Genomic DNA, 20588 nt, shown 5'->3' on the forward strand with positions numbered 1-20588 from the left:
GCAATGGCACAACATTTTTGTAAAAAATATTTAGGACATATTATTTACGTCAGATGATATTGTACTCGATATTCTGACATAAAACTGCTGCATACAAAGAAGCAGCATCAGCCACAATACAGAACTTTGTTGTGGAAAATATACACATTTTAGCTTTGCCTAGATTTTGCTCCCACTCACCTACTCTCTCTCCAAACTCACTCAGACAACATTCTTACTAGAATGAGAAGTACACTGCTTTTTCTTAGGTAGTAAATTTAATGAATTTCATCAGATATGAGTTTTGCATTGCATCTTTTCTAAGATTATTTCCCCAATTAGTTATTATTAACATTCATTACTCTAAGTCGTAGCGTTCAATGTCACAGTCTTTCAGAAGAAAAGTTTGACTTGCCCAAAAGAGAATTTACTTACACCAATGAAATCTTCACTTATGCTGTAAAGACTCTGAAATGGTTTACTGACAAAAGACAAATTAATAATCTGTGAATCACAGAATAAATTGACCAAAGGTTCCCCGGAAATTGGCAAATGGACACAAGCTTACCTAGAATAGGCAAGTGTCAAATGTACACTGTAAAGAACAGATTAACGAGAGGAATTGCTTGGACTGTCACACCTCCTCTCTAGATTTAAATCTGAATAACAGGGTGTGACATTCGTGACAATGCGCGAACGTTAGCACTCTAGAGATTTATCTCATCACATCCAAGGCTAATCCTGTTCAGGATGCACAGACCCTCACCCAATAAGGTGGCATGCTTCATCATCGGGTTGTGCTCCACGTGGATTGGGTGTGCAATGCCAAACGGGCTCCATCTTGAGCCCCTTTTTTGAGAGATTTCTTTTATTTGTATACATTCACTGATCCAAAGGACCGATGAACTGTAACCCATTGTGAGATGGTAGGAGTATGGGTTATTAGATTGGATAGTACAGTCAAAATTACCTATGGATAACCTAGTGTTGTGATGAATTGAAGTCCAGGTAGGCATAGAGTAGATTAGATGGAGAAGGTTTATTAGGACTTAGGTACAGGTAAATTAAGCTGGTAGTTGACAAACAAATAGAAGACAGCCCCACTAGGAGCAGCCTCCTTGCTGCTCAGTCTACATACTCCAACTGACATGCCACACCTCACTAGGCACCCAGGCATTCCATTACATCACCAAGCACTCAGAATTCCACTACATCACCAAGTACTCCAGCACCAGCACTCATCCTGGCTGAGCAGAAAGGGACAGAGCACTGGGGAAAACTGTATTGCAGCACACAAGATGCAACACATCTTCCCCCTTTAGAATAAACAAAAGAAAATAACAACAGATGCAAGATGGGATCACTGCGTAAAGATAATGCATGGATTACAAATGCAAAATGGACATTAAATAATACATTAATAATGAATGCAGGATGGGACCGCACATTCATAAAATACCTAGCAAACAGATACATATGCAAGATGTAAAAACACATACATCTGATGCAAAGAAAATTGAAACATTTGCAAGATGTAAACAATGCATACAGCTAAAACGTAACCCATCACACAAATAAACAAGCATTTGCAATGCAATAGGTTTCGTAATTGCGAGAGTTTGAGCTTTTGACATTGTAAATGACAATGCTTTTTAGTTATGTGTTGGTTTTTAAAACATAAATAAAAGGCATAATCATTTACAATGCCAATAGCTCAAACTCTCGCAAATGCGAGACCTATTGCATTGCAAATGCTTGTTTCCTTTTGCAGCTCCTCTTACGTCCTCTGATTGGCATATATCAGGACCACTGCCCGGAAGGCATCTTGTTTTGCCGTTCTTCTAGGCAGACGCGCCCGGGTCCAGTTCTGAAGGTCTGTTCCTGGGGTTTTGATTAGATCACAGTTTTTGTTCTTCCTTCAACTCATTTTGTTTGAAATGAGGCAGTCAGCCTAGTGCAGAGCATGGGCGAAGAATGAACATTTGGTGCATGCAAGACTTGGACCAAGTGGTCACCAACCCTTAAAACAGTAAATTTTGGGTCGAGGGTTTTGCTGGCAGGAGCAGTGGAGCAGCACTGTGAGGCCAACTCTCCTACTGGATTGTTGGAAGATAAGGACTTCCGGTTCAGGAGGATTAAAGCAGGGTCAGCTGGGCCAGATGACAGTACAAAACTTGGAAGCCAACATCTTTGTGCATGACAGATGGGATGCTGAGGTAGGTGGGAGGAGCTTACTCACTGCATTACTCACTGCATTTGCTGAGCAGCCGAGGGCGCAAAGGTGACTCATTTTTCGGCTGTGTGAAAGGTTGGAGCATCTTAAGTGTGCCAGGCTGAAAGAAATGTAAAAGCCTGTTTCGAGGCCTGTCTGCTAGCAAAATAGGCAGAAGCACTCCATATGTGTATATTCATGGATTTAAAGTGGGGGTTATGACTTCGAGTCCTTATTCGCTCTGTTAAAAACTAGATGGAGAGAGAGCCACATTTATGGGGTAACATAGGAAGTAGTATGAATGCAACCTTTCTACTTTTCTTCTCCCAGCTGATGAGCCTGTTTGGGGAGTGTTTTCGGATGTGCCCTTTCTTTTTTTGGAGTGGCAATCATGAGAGGGAAAAAGTCCTCCAAGAAAAAACATGTATCCCCAGAATCCTCTTTGAGTGAGGTGGTTCACAGCCATGCTAGGAGTGAATCTGGGCGAATGTCCTCTCCTGTGACTGTTTTGGGGCGTCATTTTGAGGAAGAAGTGATCCTGAGAGCCAGCTGCTGCAAAATAATGCAGAGGTTTCATTTTATTGTAATATGTGTTGCTCTGGAATACATTCCTGCAGGCATGTTTCATCTTTTGACTGAACATCTTTTTAAATTCTGACTAGGGTTGGTTACCCTTTGTGCTTTTGATATTCCTTATTTGTCATGACTGCACCAGGATGTGGATGATGAAGTAAGTTACTGGTAATTCCATTACTCAGAGTCTATGGTTCACTGACACAGTCATGTGATACATATACCCCTCTCTCCCATTGGTCACTGAGTCGGGTCCATCCTGGGAGCCTGGAATTGGACCAGGATGCCTTCTGGGTAGGTGGCCCTGCATACCCTTTTAGATGAGGTAGGAAGGGGCTAAAAAGTCAACAGAATAAAATAATGATAGAAGGAGCTAAGACAACAGACAGCATAAGTGGACTCACCTCCTTTGTCATGACTGTAATGAAGAAAAAGGGACTTTTAATAGTATTACCTGTAAAAAAAGAAAACAACTCCACATGTGCGATATGAGATCAAGCACACCTTCTTCCAACCCTCACGTCTGAGGTGGTCGCTTTTCGCGGCTGTTTTAGTAACAAATTTGATTCAGTGTAAACAATTAGCTGTGGCAAGTGAACTAGTCATTGAATTTTGTCATGACACTTGCAACCCTACTGATTTAGGGGCATATTATCAAGCATGGAGTTAAAATTATCGCCGCTTTAGAGGCAGAAAACTGCCGCTAAAGCGGTGATAATGGGCTTGATAATATGCACTTGAGAATTCCAATAGAAGCCCATATTGTCACCAAAACATGGGCTTCTATGGGAATTCTCAAGGGCATATTATCAAGCCGATTATTGCCGCTTTAGCTGCAGTTTTCTGCCGCTAAAGTAGCGATAATTTTTACTCTGTTTCTTGATAATATGTCCCTAAATTAGTAGGATACTCCTTTTTTTCTGCAATTTTTTACTGCCCACAAATTTGGCTTTCCATATGGCGTGTGTAGGGCATTCATTCGACCAGAAGATTGCGCAGTTGCATTAGAAACGTTTTTCTCAATAGCCGCGCCGAGTGCGACATGTTCACTTTACTGCTACGTGTTTGTCATTTATTAACCCAAGTAAATAGTCAAGTTCCTGTGCTCTACTCCGTGTGAACTCCGTTTTATATTTGACAGAATACTATTATTTAATATCGTAGTGGTTTTTTACACTGCGCCTGAGACTCCAAGCGTGGTTTCTTATTATGCTGCCGCGTGTCCTCCCCGCTGGTGTCAGTGTGAACAAGTTGGACAAAATGTGCTTACCGACTAATTTAAAGGAGACTGTATATCGCCGCAAGGAAACTATCCAGTCCGGATGGGCAGGGCCAAAAGGAGACAGGGCGTTACCCAAAAAGCCTCATTTTCCATCAGAGGCCAGCGCTTAACATAAATGATGATGCCAGCCAATTAAAATGATGGGCGTGGCTACAAGTCCACTACAGAAATGTTATCGATCATCATAAGCCTCGCAGAACGGGAAGCGCATGCGCGCTCCAGTACTAGGCGAGACCTAAAAAAGGACAAACAGGTCCCATTGAATCAAAAGGACAAAAGGTGCTACGATGCAAGAGTGCAAATGACCCAAAAAGATGAATCAACTACCTGTTCTCCTCACAACACATACCTCAACAGGGCCAGCCCATTGTCCTTCAATACACAACCCTGAACGGTAATATTGGGCTAAGAATACACTTCACATAACGTCACTGCACACCCACCTTCCTCCTGCATCACAAACCGGACACAGAATGGTGGTACCTTGGGCTAAAAATGTTCCTTCACCCTGAACCCCTAAGGAAAGGTGGTACCTTGGATTAAGAAATACCCCTTAAGAAGGGTGGTAATGTTCAACCATGAACCTCCACAAAAAAAGGTATCTTTCAACCCATCACATCACAGGGTAACTTTAACCCATCACAATCACAGGGTATCTTTCAACCAATGACATTCCCACTCAAACAGGGAATCTCAGAAAAATGAAGCAAAAAAGTTTTTTTCAATCCATCACAATCACAGGGTATATTTTAACCCATACCATTCCCACTCACACAGGGAATCTCAGAAAAATATAGCAAAAAGTACCTTTCAACTAATCACATTCCCATTCACACAGGGAATCTCAGAAAATGTAGCAAAAGGTATCTTTCATTCCACACACCTCGCACGGTCTGAAACAATGCACCTGGTCTCACCACAGACCCAAACTCAAACCCTAACCGATTCCTGTTAACAGGGAAGATCACAGTGCTACACAAAACACAATATGCACATCTCAAACTGAACAAGACATATGCATCAGATGGGGTTGCATCACACACCCATGCACTGACACATAAGCAACACTAACAACAGACAGCAGTCAAGCGTCACTTAAGCATGCTTAAAGAAACACCCACAGAAAGCAAGATAAGCATGACCAATTTCCCCTACACCTTCATAAGTCTTGCAAAAACAACATAGGCAGAAATTATGAATGATAAGAAACAAACATGGCAGCAAAATGATAACAGAACCTGAATGATACATAGCATAGTATCATCACCAAAGATAGGTTGGTAAGGATAAAATTCACCCAAAACATTCAAAGTTCCTCCCTTTGAGTGAAACTCTCACCCAACTGGTATGACAATACACAGCACATTAAATCTACTTCTCCCACAGCAATACGTACAGTCTTGCACTTCCCTCCAAAATGCTTGGTAATCAGATTTGGTCTAAACTTTAGAGTGCATGCAAGCCTCAAATTTAACTAGTCTTGGAGTGTCTGAAATATACATGACTTCCCCGGGTGCCAAATGAATATCTGAAATATACAGAGACCCATTGAAATTGCTGCATACACTGTTGTGATCACTTTCCACGTGGTGCCACCTAAGAATCGTTGTGCTCCGCATTCTAGTCTTCGCCATGATTTTTTGCAATGTGCTGTGCCTCCTGTATTCCCTGTAGGTCAGCGTTCTAGTCTTCAGTCTTCCAGTCTCCAGTTACACATCACAATACAGATAGATGTTTGACCTGCGCTTCTTCACCCAGAAGGTTGGTGAACTGTAACCGGGCGTGAACTTACATGACAGACAGGAGTTCACACAGACAATTTTAAATTCTGCACTGGATCACGGTATGAAGGCATGCACTCATCGTCACATGACAGCCTTGCAGCCCATGCAAAAGATGCATCAACAATAAAGGGACGCATGCACCACCCAGGTATAGGGCCACGCTCTACTTACCCCTCAGAGGTGTAGAAAGTTTAAGTAAAAACACGTACCACAGGCTAATCGCACAGCACAACAGGCTTGTGCTTTAATAGTGCTGCAACTCTGCACCTACTGCCAATTCACTTCCTGTATTCAATGTAGATGAGGGCAATCGACTTAATTCCTTATCAGTACATGTTGCAAAACAATACGCTGCTGAGTTCGAGTCAGTTAGTTAAACCCCTCCGGTTCCTTTAAAGTCAGCACTGCCAATATCCATATTAATACAATGCAGCAGAATCTCTTGAATGTTTTCAGTTCCTCAAAAAAAAAACCAATGGTTCCTTTAAATGAAATGCTGCTGATGGCCTCCCAATATACATAGCTGCCACAACTAAGTTAAAAGTAGGAAGCTCAGAGGAGATCGAAATGCTCAGGCTGTGGGCTGTCTGCACCGCTGTGCTGAATGATACCAGTAATCCCGGATTTCAGACTCACTTCGTGGAGTTGCCGCTGTATGCTGCACAGTGGTGTGCGGAAGGCAACAACATCGAAAAAGCATTATTGGCCAACTGGGGCAGCAGCGAGGATCTACCGGGATATCTGATGATGGGCTCATGGGTCCCCAGGGAATGCCCGCGCATGGTCCAACAAGTGTAGAGGGCCTGGGAACAAGCCATGGTCCAGGTTGTCCATAGGGCACCATACACTAACTCACTTCCATTACAATAGCTGCAGGGGTTTCGCCAGATCTAGTCGGTCATCGATCTGACCAAATGGTACGAGGGGGGATGCACGACAGCTGGGGACTTGTTTATGAACACATTGGACACACACCATCCCCCCCAACAGTGGATAGATGGAGAGCAGACATGCGAGAATGGGGGGTGGCTGAGGAGGGCCGACAAGAACGCAGAAGGAGATTTGGAAGACTGGGGGCACATGCTAGAAGAACTGCACTTACCTGGATACCATGTCGAGAGGGGGTGCCACACAGCAGTCAAGCCACACATCTCATCCGCCGCACACAGCAACTGACAACACTCCTGGCTCTCCTACATAGCACTAATCCAAGTTAGGTGATGGTATATATTGTCTCTGTTCCTTACACTAGATACCTATCAAGGACCGCATCCGCACTGCCTGCTCTCAGAGTTTTTTGTACAAGTTAGGTGTGAGATGGGTACCATCACTTGTCGCTGTCGAGATGTATTTGTTCTTCTATTTTGTTTACAATTTTTTCTCAGCTGTTGTATCATAACAAATACTGTTACACATATTCTGTCATGCTCCGTGAATGATGCCAAAATGTGACTTGCGAATTAGCCATTTGGGCAGTCGGTAACATCCTTCTGATGATAATGTACAGTGATGGCCATGTACCGTTGCAATAAAAACAAGTTAAAAAAAAGATTACATTATTTTGATAACCTACACATCCAATAGCCAATGGGGATTATTGATTTTTTAAAGCCAGGATTTACCTTTGACAGTATGCTTGAATTAAATGTGCATAAAATGTTGTCCTTAGGAAATTACTCTATCCTGCATCATATGAAATTATACAAAAGGTGTCTCTCAGTGATTGTTATCTATGTGGAAGCCTAGACACTGTGCTGTCATTCCCCATTTCTGCAGCACTGGTTAGATTGTATGTAAGCATTTTGGGTCACCGAGCACCGCCTTTCTCTAACTATTTACAACTTTATACAACTACAGTGTATTTGTATTTATTTCTTGAAAGTTTGATCACTTTGTTACAAAGTGTCTTCAATGCATTTGTCCCAGCGTCTATGTTTTTGGGTCCTCATGCTGTATTTTTTCCCCCTTAGCATGCTGCAGAGTCCTGTAGATGTGGACATTGGTGAAATTTTGGACCCAGAACCTGTGGCACTTACACTCACCGGCACTGAAGACAAGACGTCCGATAGGGGCAGCAGGAGGATTGACTGCATAATTTGCTATTCCTCCTACAACCTGTCCAATCGGCTACCACGCAGGCTGTACTGCGGTCACAGCTTCTGCCAGTCCTGCATCAAAAGACTTGATGCAGTCACCAACGAGCAACGCTGGATCCCCTGCCCACAGTGCCGCCAAAACACTCCCACCCCGCGGGGTGGAGTCACCATGCTCGACCTGGACCTAGCTGCTTTTCTAGCTGTGAAGTCAGAGAAGGACGCTGCCCAGCCAGCCAGCAAATCTGAGGTGGACATTAATTTAAAGGCCGCTTCGAAAGATAAGCCAGTTACATGCCAGCCCTCTGGTTCGTGCCAAGAAACCATGCCGGAGGCCCCCTTTCCGGGCAATGCTTGCTGTAAAAAATGCTTTTGTTGTTGCTGCTGTGGCTGCATCTGAAGTTCAGCACACAGGATAGTTTATTCCAATGCTACTGTGAATTTCCTGCATCCTTTGGGCATTACCTACACCAGACTTATCTAGATTGTGTGAACGGACACTGGTCAGGCTAAAGCTGGATAACTTACAAGGAAATGCATAGTCTAGTGGTTAGGCCTTAGAGCAGCCGGTGTAGCAGGTTTGACTGAGTTCATGCTTGGGCACCTCGGAAAGTGCAGATGGAATGTGGTACTCAGGAAATGACCAAATTACAAAAAAACACATTTCCAAAGAGTTGGCAAAAGGTGTCGGGGACAGAGATTGTGTTCTGGTCTTTCATTTGTACAGTGCAGAGGATCTTGTAGCATGTTATATACACACTGGACTGGGGTTCTGAGCTAGCACCCATGATTATCAAGGAATAGAATGTAATTAGAACAGAAATGTATTTAGACGCATGATTTGTTCATTATGAACACTCATTTTGGAAATAATGAAAGTGTAAATGCATATATTATTCCACCAAGCTCTTTTTCCCCACCATTTAATCCTATATCCGTTCCTCATTCCCACTTTAATTTAATCTCCTCATATTTATTCTCGTGCACTCACTCCCTATTAGCCCTTCTTCTCGTTTTCTATCCAACCTCTGCCCCCATTAATTATATTCTTCTCCATGATTTCTCAGGAAGTACCCTTCATAACAATAGGTGGAGAGGTGGCAACCTGTAACTGACTGGTACATGCATGAAAAGAGGCAGAAGACATTTTGAACATATTTGGTAATACAAAAGAAATTCTCTTCCATTAATGTCAGCCACTGGCAGTCAAGTGGGAAATATTACAGTCCATCATTTTCACCCACTAAGACACTCTAGGCAGAGGCACCCCTTATGCAATTTACTCCTAATGAGAACAGTCCATCATGATCTGCTAGGGGTGGCTCTGCCACCCTCCAGAAGGGAACACAAGACACCCTCGACCAGTTGTGACACATTTGGACCTCATCAGTAGGGTGCAGCTTAAGTCTTATGGTACAATGAGCATGGGACTCAAGTCTGGGCATACCAGATGAATTTAAGGCATCATCTGCAACAAACAAGGTGGATGAAATGCTTGAATGAATCCATTTGTTCACAAGGTAAGTTTTATTGAATCATTCCTGAAAGTGGACCACTGTGTGTCTTACAGAAAAGTTACTCAACTCAAAGCTAACTCAACTAAAAACATGCTCTCCTTTGTAGTTGTACAAATATTTGTTTTTTTGTTTATTTGAATCATGTATAGGTAGTCTAAAAATATTTTTTAATTACCATAAGCATTGGAACGTTTCTGTTGTAGGTTCACCCTTACATTCTTAAAGAGAGAGTGGCACAAGAGAATAACTTTGCAGGAGAAAGGCAGAATCATAGACGAGGCAAGCACCATGCAAAGACAAACAAATTGCCAGAGAAGGCCGCACCGAGTATTAACTACCACCAGAAAATGTGCAATGAGGCCAAGATTCACTTACATGGACCTTTATCACATTGACTAGGGTCTACACACTTAATGGACATCCAGTTTGGAATCTGTATGCTGGCATGGTGCCTGGTCAAGCAATTAGAAATTACATAATACAACATATTTCAATGGATTGTAAAAAGTGATCAAAGCTGAGTATCCAGTGAGAAGCACCTGGAAACCAAATAGAGCAAATGGTTGTGAGCACATAAATGAAACATACCTACAAATATCCTTCGTAAAAGGAAAGGAGAAAAAGATCAAAAGTAAAGACGAGCAATCGCAGCAGATTCTTTCACACGCAGTCCTAAGAGATGTGGCAAATAATTAGATAGCAGATATAGGTTCACCACTTAAATATATTGGATTCCAGTCATCCTTTGTGATCACTTCACCAGTTCATGATTTGGTAAGAAGAAGTGGCAGCTTATTCTCCAGAGCGTAAGGAAATATGCAGGCTACAAGAAATCAAAGACTGAATATTTATTAGCATCAACTATTCCTATTAGCAGTTTTATACGAATCCTCAATTATTGCAAAAGGGGGTCATGTTGACACTATTTGTCCTTAAATATATTATTTCACTCTTTCTCACAAATTGATGTTTAGCTTAGAAAGAATCTTTTTTGATTATAGTTTCTTTAATATAAGCCTACTTTCTTTCACAAATAATTGATCTCCTCTACTGTTTTTCGTGTTATATCTGTTTTCTCATTAAGATAATTGTTCCGGTCAATGGTTTTCTAAATTAAATGTGTTCTTTTTAATATTGAGTAGTCATTGTCTTCAGTTCATTACATCAAATCTGTTTTCTCCCACACCTAATTGTTACAGGGGTATCCAATTTTTTGTATTCAACAAACGTTTTCTATTCAAAATGTTCTTGTAGTTAATACATTTCTTAATTGAAAGGAACATCTGGTGAATTATAAAATACACCTTAAATTCCAGCTGACGTCAAACAAAGCAACATTCCAAAACGTCTATTGTGGTGATTGCTAGAAATGAATAATAATGGGGAGAAGAGAATTAATTTTTTCTCTACACTCAATGGACCCCTTAGCACACAATTAAAAAATATATTCCAAGTTTCTTGTGAATTAATGTCAAAGAGTAAGCATAATCTCGCTTCTGGCTGCACTAAGATGGTATGGTCTTCCAAACAATGTACGTTCTTTTCCTGATATGACACAATATAATTACAGTGATTAGGTCATCTCCTAGATAACTAGCCAAGGTATAACGGCACTACATAAATGTTCCAAGCCAGTCTCTACTGAATCTTTCTGACTAATTCTGAAAACCCATGTTCAAACTAATAAGCTCCCTTGTGATATAGTAATGCTGGTCCAGTAATACAACTGACCTGACTTCTTTTCTGTATTTGACCTCCACATAGTGACTGCATTCAAACTTCTCAATGCATGTTCACTTGCAGTTGTTTCTTGAAATAAAAATTGTTTGGCACAGAAACCAGAAGCTCTAAATTGCTTCGCTGCATCCTCCAGGGCAGTTTCAAGAAAATAACTACAAGGTGCAAACTACTTTATATTTAATGTCCTCTTTGGGAAGCATCATCGCAGCTTTTACTGCTTTGGTCTTCTCAGTAAAGTTACTTAAGTGGCATTCTGGGAAATGATTGTTATGACAGTATCATGTTACACTAGCTTTATCAGATAGTGCATGTTTTAAACATCTGTTATTTAGATGTTGTTATTACATTTATTAGCCATCATATTTATTCCATCTCTTTCACAGTAATGCAATAAACAATCCTTTTTTTTTAGGTGTAAAAGCTTTATTAAAAAATAAAATATAGAAACAGAGAATATGCCATACAAGTTATAACCAGTTGAATTTATAAGAATAAATTGGCAAATATTTACCGAGTAGAAAGCATTTTACATTTTGAGATTTTATAGATGGAGGGGGGGAGAGAGCGAAAAATAAGATCTACAACTAAAAGGAGCATGTAACATTACAAAATAATAGCATAACATTGTGAAACAATCTAAACTAGATAAGCAGAGAGAGAGGCAAATTACGGCGGTTTACATTTTTCCGACAGATTAAAGCAAACCTTATTCCTAGCAGCACTATTCAGATAAGTAGTTAAAGGTAACCAGTATAGGTCTCTATTACCAAGTGGATTGTAAAAGGAGGCAAAAGCAATATCCAATCTAATATAATGACATACATTGTTCCACCAGGATTTGACGGAAAGATTGGTGGAGCATTTCCAATTATGTGCAATTTGTTGAAAGGCTAAAGCCAACATAAGGTAGAATAAGCCTCGTTCATGGAGGGGCAAACCCAGGGATTCCATCAGCCTACCTACTAAGAGAATGTCATTAGAAAGAGGAATGTTTGTTTAAAGTTTTTAGATATAGTGGACCATATGTTTAACCAGAAAGAGGTCACATTAGGACAAGAAAATAAAAGATTAAACAAATCCGCCATAGGGGATTTACACAGGACCAACAGAAATCATTAGCATCGTGCGAGAATTTAGCAATTGAAAGGGGAGTAAAGTACAATCTACGATAAAGAAAAAACATGGATTGGGTAGTAGAAGCGGATCTAGAGATTTTTAGAAGTTGCTCCCAAATTTTATTACAGAAATTAATGCTCCACACACAACCCAAATCCCTTTCCCAGGTCAATCCTAATTTAGTTTTAGAGTGGAGCGGATCTGGGGTAGAGAGGAATTTATATATCAGGGAAGCCTTAGGAACCAAATATAGATTTTTAATAAAGGATCATCTGGAGAAGTAGAATTGTCAGAAGGTAGAGAGTAAAAAAGGTCCAAAATTAACTCCATAAGGGTTGACAATTTGAGCCAGAATGAGCGTGGACAGTTAAAAAGAACCTGAAAATGTGGGAAAGAACATGGGGCCCGATTCACAGAACTAACTTAAGACAAAATCCTAAACTTACTATTTTTGGTATTCACAGAAGTTAGGATTTAGTCTTAAGTTTGTCTTAAGACAAACTTAAGACGGACTTAAGACAGACTTAAGACAGACTTAAGTTAGGATTTTGTCTTAAGTTTGTCTTAAGTCTGTCTTAAGTCTGTCTTAAGTTTGTCTTAAGACGGGGGCGCTAGCGAGCCCAGAGCAAGATGGCTGCGCCGTAGTGCAGCTCTGCTGGTCGAGCAGAATATCCGCCTAATATCCGCGCACATCGGCGACTTCCGTGGCCATTGATGGCTGCTGAATGACTCTAATAAGCCCCAGATCGTGGGGGTGAAGCGACTGAAGCGCTCCGCTCTCTCTATAGCCCGCAACCGTCGCGAGTGCTGGTGACCCATGCTGTGAAGAAGATGGCGGCTGTGTGAGGAATCGGCTGGCAGCCCGTCTGCGAAACATCCTGCGCTGGTTCCTAGTGAGTGGCGTGCAGTGGAGCCTGCTCGCCGGAGATCGTTGGCGGCTCTCTGGGGCCGCGGGGTGTCTGCCGCATCCCGCCTTGTGACGGTTAGTGGCCCTGGTGGTGTCGCTCCTGCGGCTGGACCAGTTGGCTGGTGGCCTGCTGCCGGGATCGGAGACCGCCTCAGGGCCTCGGCGATGGACGCTGCGGTGGCGCCCGCGACCTGGGTGCGGTGCTGAGCCTTCTCGGACCTTGTGGTGCTCTGGGGAGGCGAGGCGCTGGCTGAGCAGAGTTGTCGGGAGCTGCCTGCATCGGAGGGACGGCGCTGATCTCTGGACCTAGCACGCTGGAAATTCCGGCTGTAACTGACGAGGCCTGGCCGGGCCAGAGGAATCTGCGGTGGAATCGGCCCCCGGCGGCGGCCTTGATCAGCGAGGCCGGCTGGGCACGCGTGAGTGAGCGCTGATTGAGGGCATCTGGGACGCGCAACTCCTGTGGTTTGGTGGCAGGCTGTGTGGCCTGACAGGGCCCTTCTGGATACTGACGCTGGGGACATTTTGGAGGCATCTAACTGGCGGGGCCATTACCTGCTCCCTGATCGGGCTGGGCAACCCCGGCTTGGATTGAGGTTGGGTGGGTCGGGCGTCATTAAGCCCGGTGCGGCCTGCTCTCTTGATCCGCCCCCGTGCAGAATATAGAGGTGGGTGAGGAAGTCGACAATAACTCCCCCTCTCTTGAAGAGGGACGCCGCAGGCATGGGCCGCTCAGACAAGCAGCAGAGTAAACTACAGTTCGCGGCTAAAACAAGCGCTACGGCTCCTGCAACTACTGCCCCTACATCGGATCCAGAGCTGGAGCAGGGTCCACCCACGCCACTGGAGCAAATGATGCTAACAATGCAGCAAAGCCTTCACACTATAGATGCGAAAATCGATGGTCTCAACATCCGCATGGATAGTATGGCCTCACGACTTGACAAACATGGTGCGCGGCTCGAGGAGGCGGAGACCCGGATCTCAGCGGCGGAGGACCGCATGGAGGCGGTGGGTACCTCCTGTGCTGATATGGAGAAAGTGCTGAGGATTTTGAAGCGCGGTCCCGTAGGAACAACCTACGCATAACTGGGGTGGCGGAATCTACCAACACTGACCCCATGGAACTGTCTGTGGAGTCGCTGCTCACGGCGCTGCTGGGTGCTGAACACTTCTCTAAGGTGTTTATTGTAGAGCGCGCTCATCGCTCCCTGGCTCCTAGGCCTGCCCCGGCTGCCCAGCCAAGACCTATTATTGCCAGGCTCCTCAATTATAGAGATAGGGATGTGGCTCTCCGCCTGGCCAGGGAGAAGGGGAAGCTTGAGTATCAGGGAATGAAAATAGAACTGTTCCCGGACTTCACCGTGGCGGTGCAGCAGGCTCGCCGTGAATTTCAAGCTGTGAAAAAAAAGCTGCAATCCCTAAAGATCCCATATGCCATGCTCTACCCGGCCCGTCTGCAGATACAACACGAAGGAAAGGCGCGCATCTTTACGGCCCCAAAAGAGGCACTACTATACGCCCGTCGGTTGGAGCGGCAAGAGCCGACTGGCAGAAGCGATAGACATTCAGACTCGGAGGACTGAACAAGGGGCGCTGGGGTGTCTGAGGTTCTTCTTACCGCTCTGCTGATCTATGGTTCCTTACTGTATGTGTTAACTGTTATGCTAATGCCATTTATATGTCAAAAGATTGGTGGGGGTAACCTCAGGGTGGTGATGGGGGACACACCTGGGAGGCTCTCCTGCGCCTATTGGTTTTGCCAGGTAGCCTTGGCCATGTTATACACACTCCTTCTTTTTATTTCTGTCAAAGTCACAGGATGGCTGCCGCTCTTCTTCCTGCTCGACCCACCCTGCTTAAGCGGGGGGCCAAGAGCCGCTAGTGACCCCTGGCATGGGAACTCCCCGCACGGTTTTGGGTACTTGTAGCTGCCAGGTTGGCGCCACTGTTGGGGCACTGCTGTTTCTCGCTCTCTGTTCCTTATGGGTTAGGAGATTGAAATTGCCCTATTTTTGTTTGGTTTACACAAGGGAAAATGTGCGACAGCGGTTGCTGGTCACAGTGGGGGGATGGGGTGGTTGGGGATATATGCTTCAATATGTTGTCGAGATGCAGATTCATAGGATACATGTTACATGGTGCTGCAGCTGCGGCTGCTGTTTAGCTGCGTTTCTATGTCTTGAAATATGCTACTGTGGTAATTAGCAACAGGTCCACCCTTAATTGGCTGAGCTGGAATGTTCGGGGGCTAAATAATGCTAGGAAGGTCCGGCAGGTGCTCGCGTATTTGGACAGGCATAATGTGCAGATCGCATTGCTGCAGGAGACGCATCTCACGCAGCAATCTGCGCAGAAGATTGCAGCCCGGTGGGCGTGGGTGAGGCTGGCTGCGTCCTACTCCTCGTATGCTCGGGGGGTTATGATATTTGTCAAGAAAAATGTTCCCTTTGTGCCTCAACAGGTGGATGCTGATGCGGAAGGCCGGTACATCATAGCTCAGGGCACGCTTTATAATATGCCTTTGACTATTGTTAATATTTACGGTCCAAACACAGATGACCCCGGGTTCTTTGATGCTCTCTGGAGTAAGCTTTCCAGTATATCGTGTGCAACTATTCTATGTGGTGGGGACTTCAATGCGGTGCTAGACCCTGCGCTGGATAGAAAAACCACAGTGGTCTATCCGTCTCGGAGAGCCCCCGGTGCAGTACGGGAGGGAATGAGATCATTGGGGCTGATCGACATCTGGCGGCAGCGACACCCTCAGGCCATGGAGGGAACATGTCACTCGTATGCACGACAGGCCTGGTCCCGCATAGACTACTGGCTGGGGACACCGGAGGTTTGTAATTGGGTGGTGCAGATAAGGCATTTGCCTAGAACGCTGTCTGATCATTCCCCAGTGGCGCTGGATATGGTGGTGCCCGCGTGGGTCCCGCCCCTCTTCCAGTGGCGTTTGCAATCCTCCTCTCTATTAGACCCGGTGTTCAAGGAAGGGCTTCGAAAGGCAATAACAGATTACTTTGCAGTAAATACGGGATCGGTTCTGACAATGGCAACACTATGGGAGGCCTTTAAAGTGACCATCCGGTGGGAATGTATCGGCCTGCAGGCTGGTGTCTTGAAATCTCTCCGTCGCACTATGGGGACACTGGAGAGGGAACTGCAGGATCTGGAGCGTTCCTATCGTGACAGTCCTAGCCCGGCCGTCCTGGCGCACATAAAAGAAAAAATTACAACGTATAATGACACTGCAGAACAGGAGATTAAGCATCTCTCCCGGCGCAGTAAGGCGCGATATTATGGAGAGGGAGGACGGCCGGGGAGGTCGCTAGCTTCTCGCATCCTCGATCCGCACAGTAGGGTGCATGTCGTACAGGGAATTCAGGTAGATGGGGAGATCCGGCACGATGCTGACGGTATTCTGAAGGCATTTACTGACTATTACATGGACATGTATGGCTGCCGCCCTACGGCTGGGCCGGATGAGCTAGACCAGTATTTAGATGATATCGCACTGGTGTGGTTGTCACGTAGACAGCAAGAATTCTTAATGCACCCTCTAACACTTGGAGAACTACATGATGCTATCCGGGCGCTCCCTGGGGTAAGGCGGCGGGCACTTATGGGCTGGCGGCCGAATTTTACAAAGAATACGCTGAACAATTGGCACCATGCCTGCTGCAGCTATATGAAGAGGCGTATGAGACCCAGTGTTTACCGCCGACGCTTCGGGAGGCGTTAGTGGTCGCTCTTCTGAAGCCTGATAAGCCACCTGATCAATGCGATTCGTACCTCCCATTGTCGCTAATAAATACTGATGTCAAAATACTGGCGAAGGTGCTGGCCACGAGGCTCCAGCTCTTACTTCCGGTTATGGTTCTCCCGGACCAATCGGGGTTCGTTCCTGCTCGATCTACATCCCATAATCTTCGCACTATCTTTGCGGTTATGCATGTATTGACCCCTGCGCTCTCGGCGGTGGCGGTGCTACTTGACGCTACCAAAGCGTTTGATTCTATAGCCTGGTCCTATATGCTGGCTGTCCTTCATCGTATGGGGGTCCCGTTTGTATTTATGAACTGGATTTGGTTGCTGTATACTAAACCGGAGGCCAGAGTGCGAATTAATGGTCATCTCTCTGACAAATTTGCGATTCACCGGGGTACGCGACAGGGCTGCCCGTTGTCGCCAGGGCCGGACTGACAATGCCGGGCACCGGGCAATCCCCCGGTAGGCTGGATGGGGTGGGGGCCGGTTTTATGACAGGGGGACGGTTTTGTTGCTGGGGCCGATTTGGGCGCTGGTGTGACCGAGCAAACAGCAAGCACACAACTATCTGCATAAAATGCAGCTGCTGCCTGGTGGTGCTGCACGCACCGTCCGTGACATGTCCATGGTGGATGTCTAGTATCGAACTGCCCTCACTTAGCGCCGCTGTAGGCAGGCGCAGGGAAGCTGGGAATCGAACTTGGCCGCCATCTTGCTTTGGGAAGGCTGGCCGAGAGCTCGGCGCCCCTCCCGCCCTCCCAGTGTATTTAAACCTCGTTCTAGCAGAAACGCAGGTAATTGCTACTAGTTTCCCTCTGAGGCGGAAGCCGGAGGTTTCATTGTGCTCCCTTGCACCTCGCATGTATATTTGTATGGCAAAAACGATTGGGACAAATTATTGTTTTTAAGGACTGTGAATATTTTAAACTGCTTCGTTTTTATGAAATTGTCGCTTTGAGACCAGATCACCTTGCCTAGTATCGAACTGCCCTCACTTAGCGCCGCTGTAGGCAGGCGCAGGGAAGCTGGGAATCGAACTTGGCCGCCATCTTGCTTTGGGAAGGCTGGCCGAGAGCTCGGCGCCCCTCCCGCCCTCCCAGTGTATTTAAACCTCGTTCTAGCAGAAACGCAGGTAATTGCTACTAGTTTCCCTCTGAGGCGGAAGCCGGAGGTTTCATTGTGCTCCCTTGCACCTCGCATGTATATTTGTATGGCAAAAACGATTGGGACAAATTATTGTTTTTAAGGACTGTGAATATTTTAAACTGCTTCGTTTTTATGAAATTGTCGCTTTGAGACCAGATCACCTTGCCTAGTATCGAACTGCCCTCACTTAGCGCCGCTGTAGGCAGGCGCAGGGAAGCTGGGAATCGAACTTGGCCGCCATCTTGCTTTGGGAAGGCTGGCCGAGAGCTCGGCGCCCCTCCCACCCTCCTCACGCCCCGCCCAAATTATGTACATAAGCAAAACCATCGCCCGTCCGCGCCGAAGGCGCGCCAAAGGCGGGCCCGTCTGGCCCGTCCGCGCCGGGACCGGGCCCAGGGCCACGACCCCTGTTTCTCGCATTTCTTACTCTCGCAGCGAGCTCAGGGAGCTGTGCCCCTCATACGCTCCACTATGCACCAAATTTGATGTCATGCCCACATATCGGCGTCTCATGCACGGTCCCCTCACTGCAATTCTTCACCCTTGCTCGTTACCCCCACGCCGCATAGCAAAAGTCGAGCTACGGAGGTAGACACACATATTTCCATGGCTCTTGTTAATGCGCGATCACTGAGCAAGCACTGCCAGGACATAGCCGATCTGATTAGCGATTTTAATTTAGATGTACTTTATATTACAGAAACATGGTCTGACGAAGCTTCTGCGCCGGACTATGTTACGGCAGTTCCTCCAGGCTACAGTGCCTATCGGCACGACAGGCCCAAGGGAAAAGGTGGTGGAATAGCCATTATTGTAAGAGACCAATACCAAACTCGTTGTGTACCTATACCCATTAAAGCATGCGAAGCCATGCATTTTGACATCAAAATGGCCCCCACGTTCAATTTTAAGGGAACTTTGGTATACAGACCCCCTGGCACCAGATCTGCGTTTCTCGCAAATCTTACCAATATCACTGAATCTATAGCAACAGAAGTATCCACCACATTACTAGGTGATTTTAATTTTCACCTAGAGCTTCTCAGTGACAGGGACACCACAACTCTCATATCTGATCTTGACTTGATGGGCCTTAAACAGCTGGTGACTACCCCTACCCACCAGGCAGGCCACACGCTGGATGGAATTTTCACAAATGTGGAAGGACTGTCCGTCACCTCTGTTCTCCCTATGACCTGGACAGATCATTCTGTCATTTTTAGCGAACTTACCATCAAAGGCCCGCATAGAAAAACAGTGAACCCTGCAACAGAAGGCACATTTAGAGTTTGGAAGGATATTGACCCTAGCGATTTAATGTCGCTTCTCAATGCGTCAACCCCGGAACTATCCACCGATCCAGCGACCGCTACCAATCAATTCCAAAAATGGCTGGGTGAAGCTTCTACTCAGTTGGCACCTACCAAATCAATTTCTAAAAACAGAAATACGCCTAAAGCTCAGTGGTACACGAAAGAATTAAAAGACCAAAAACAACTCACCAGGAACAAGGAACGACAATGGCGTAGAAGTTATGACATTGAAAGCAAGGACATTTATAAGAAAGCCCTTGCTACTTATAAATTAATGATTATAACTGCCAAAAAGGATTATTACACTCGCCATATAGAAGCTGCTAAAAATTCTAGCAAACAGCTTTATAATGTTGCAAAAACCCTTGCGGGAAATGCTCCAGATCTCAATCCACCCCCTTCACAAACATTATGTGATGCCTTGTCAGAATTTTTCTTCACTAAAGTCAATGACATCTATCAAGCATTTAATCTGGATCAGGCTCATAGTAGTGCTTCCACCTCTTTGATCACCTCTTTGATTAATCCAACTAGTACTACCATGACCTCTTTTAATGCCCTCACCACTGATCAAGTGATGAGCATTTTTAACACGATTAAAGCAGGATCAGCCTTGGATCCTTGCCCCTCTGCTGTATTAGCCACAGTACCAGATACAGTCGTCCCTATCATAACCTCCCTCTGTAACATTATTCTAGCATCTGGTACCTACCCTGACTCCCTGAAAAACACACTCATTAAACCTCTTCTAAAAAAACCTGGGCTAGATAAAAGTGAACTTAAGAACTACCGTCCCATTGCTAGTCTCCCTTTTCTAGCAAAGGTCATAGAAAAGGCTATGAACCAGCAGTTATCAGCCTATATCGAGAACAACCACCTGCTGGATGATACCCAGTTCGGCTTCCGCAAATACCACGGCACGGAAACCGCCCTCATCAAAGCAGCTGACGACATAAGAATCATTCGTGACCAAGGAGGTACTGCTGTATTAGTCCTCCTTGACTTGTCGGCTGCTTTCGACACGGTTGACCACAAGATCTTGGTCGACCGTGTCGAGAGGATGGGCATTCAGTCCACCGCCAGAGACCTTCTGGCCTCGTTCCTGACCAACAGAACTCAGGCGGTTACAATGGGTTCTTTCCAGTCGGCCGA

General features: G+C 45.4%; 1 protein-coding gene across 1 annotated transcript in view; it reads left to right on the plus strand.

Moving 5' to 3' along the window:
* Positions 1-10569, plus strand: part of RNF224 (ring finger protein 224) — a 101718-nt gene extending 91149 nt beyond the window's left edge. The window contains exon 3 of the mRNA XM_085610132.1: positions 7801-10569. Within this exon, the coding sequence (XP_085466258.1) occupies positions 7801-8323 (523 nt within the window). The 3' untranslated portion in view covers positions 8324-10569. The remainder of the gene's footprint in view (positions 1-7800) is intronic.
* The last annotated feature ends 10019 nt before the right edge of the window (positions 10570-20588 follow it).

Source organism: Triturus cristatus, chromosome 1_2 (genome assembly GCF_964204655.1).
Source record: "Triturus cristatus chromosome 1_2, aTriCri1.1, whole genome shotgun sequence".
Classification (NCBI taxonomy): domain Eukaryota; kingdom Metazoa; phylum Chordata; class Amphibia; order Caudata; family Salamandridae; genus Triturus; species Triturus cristatus.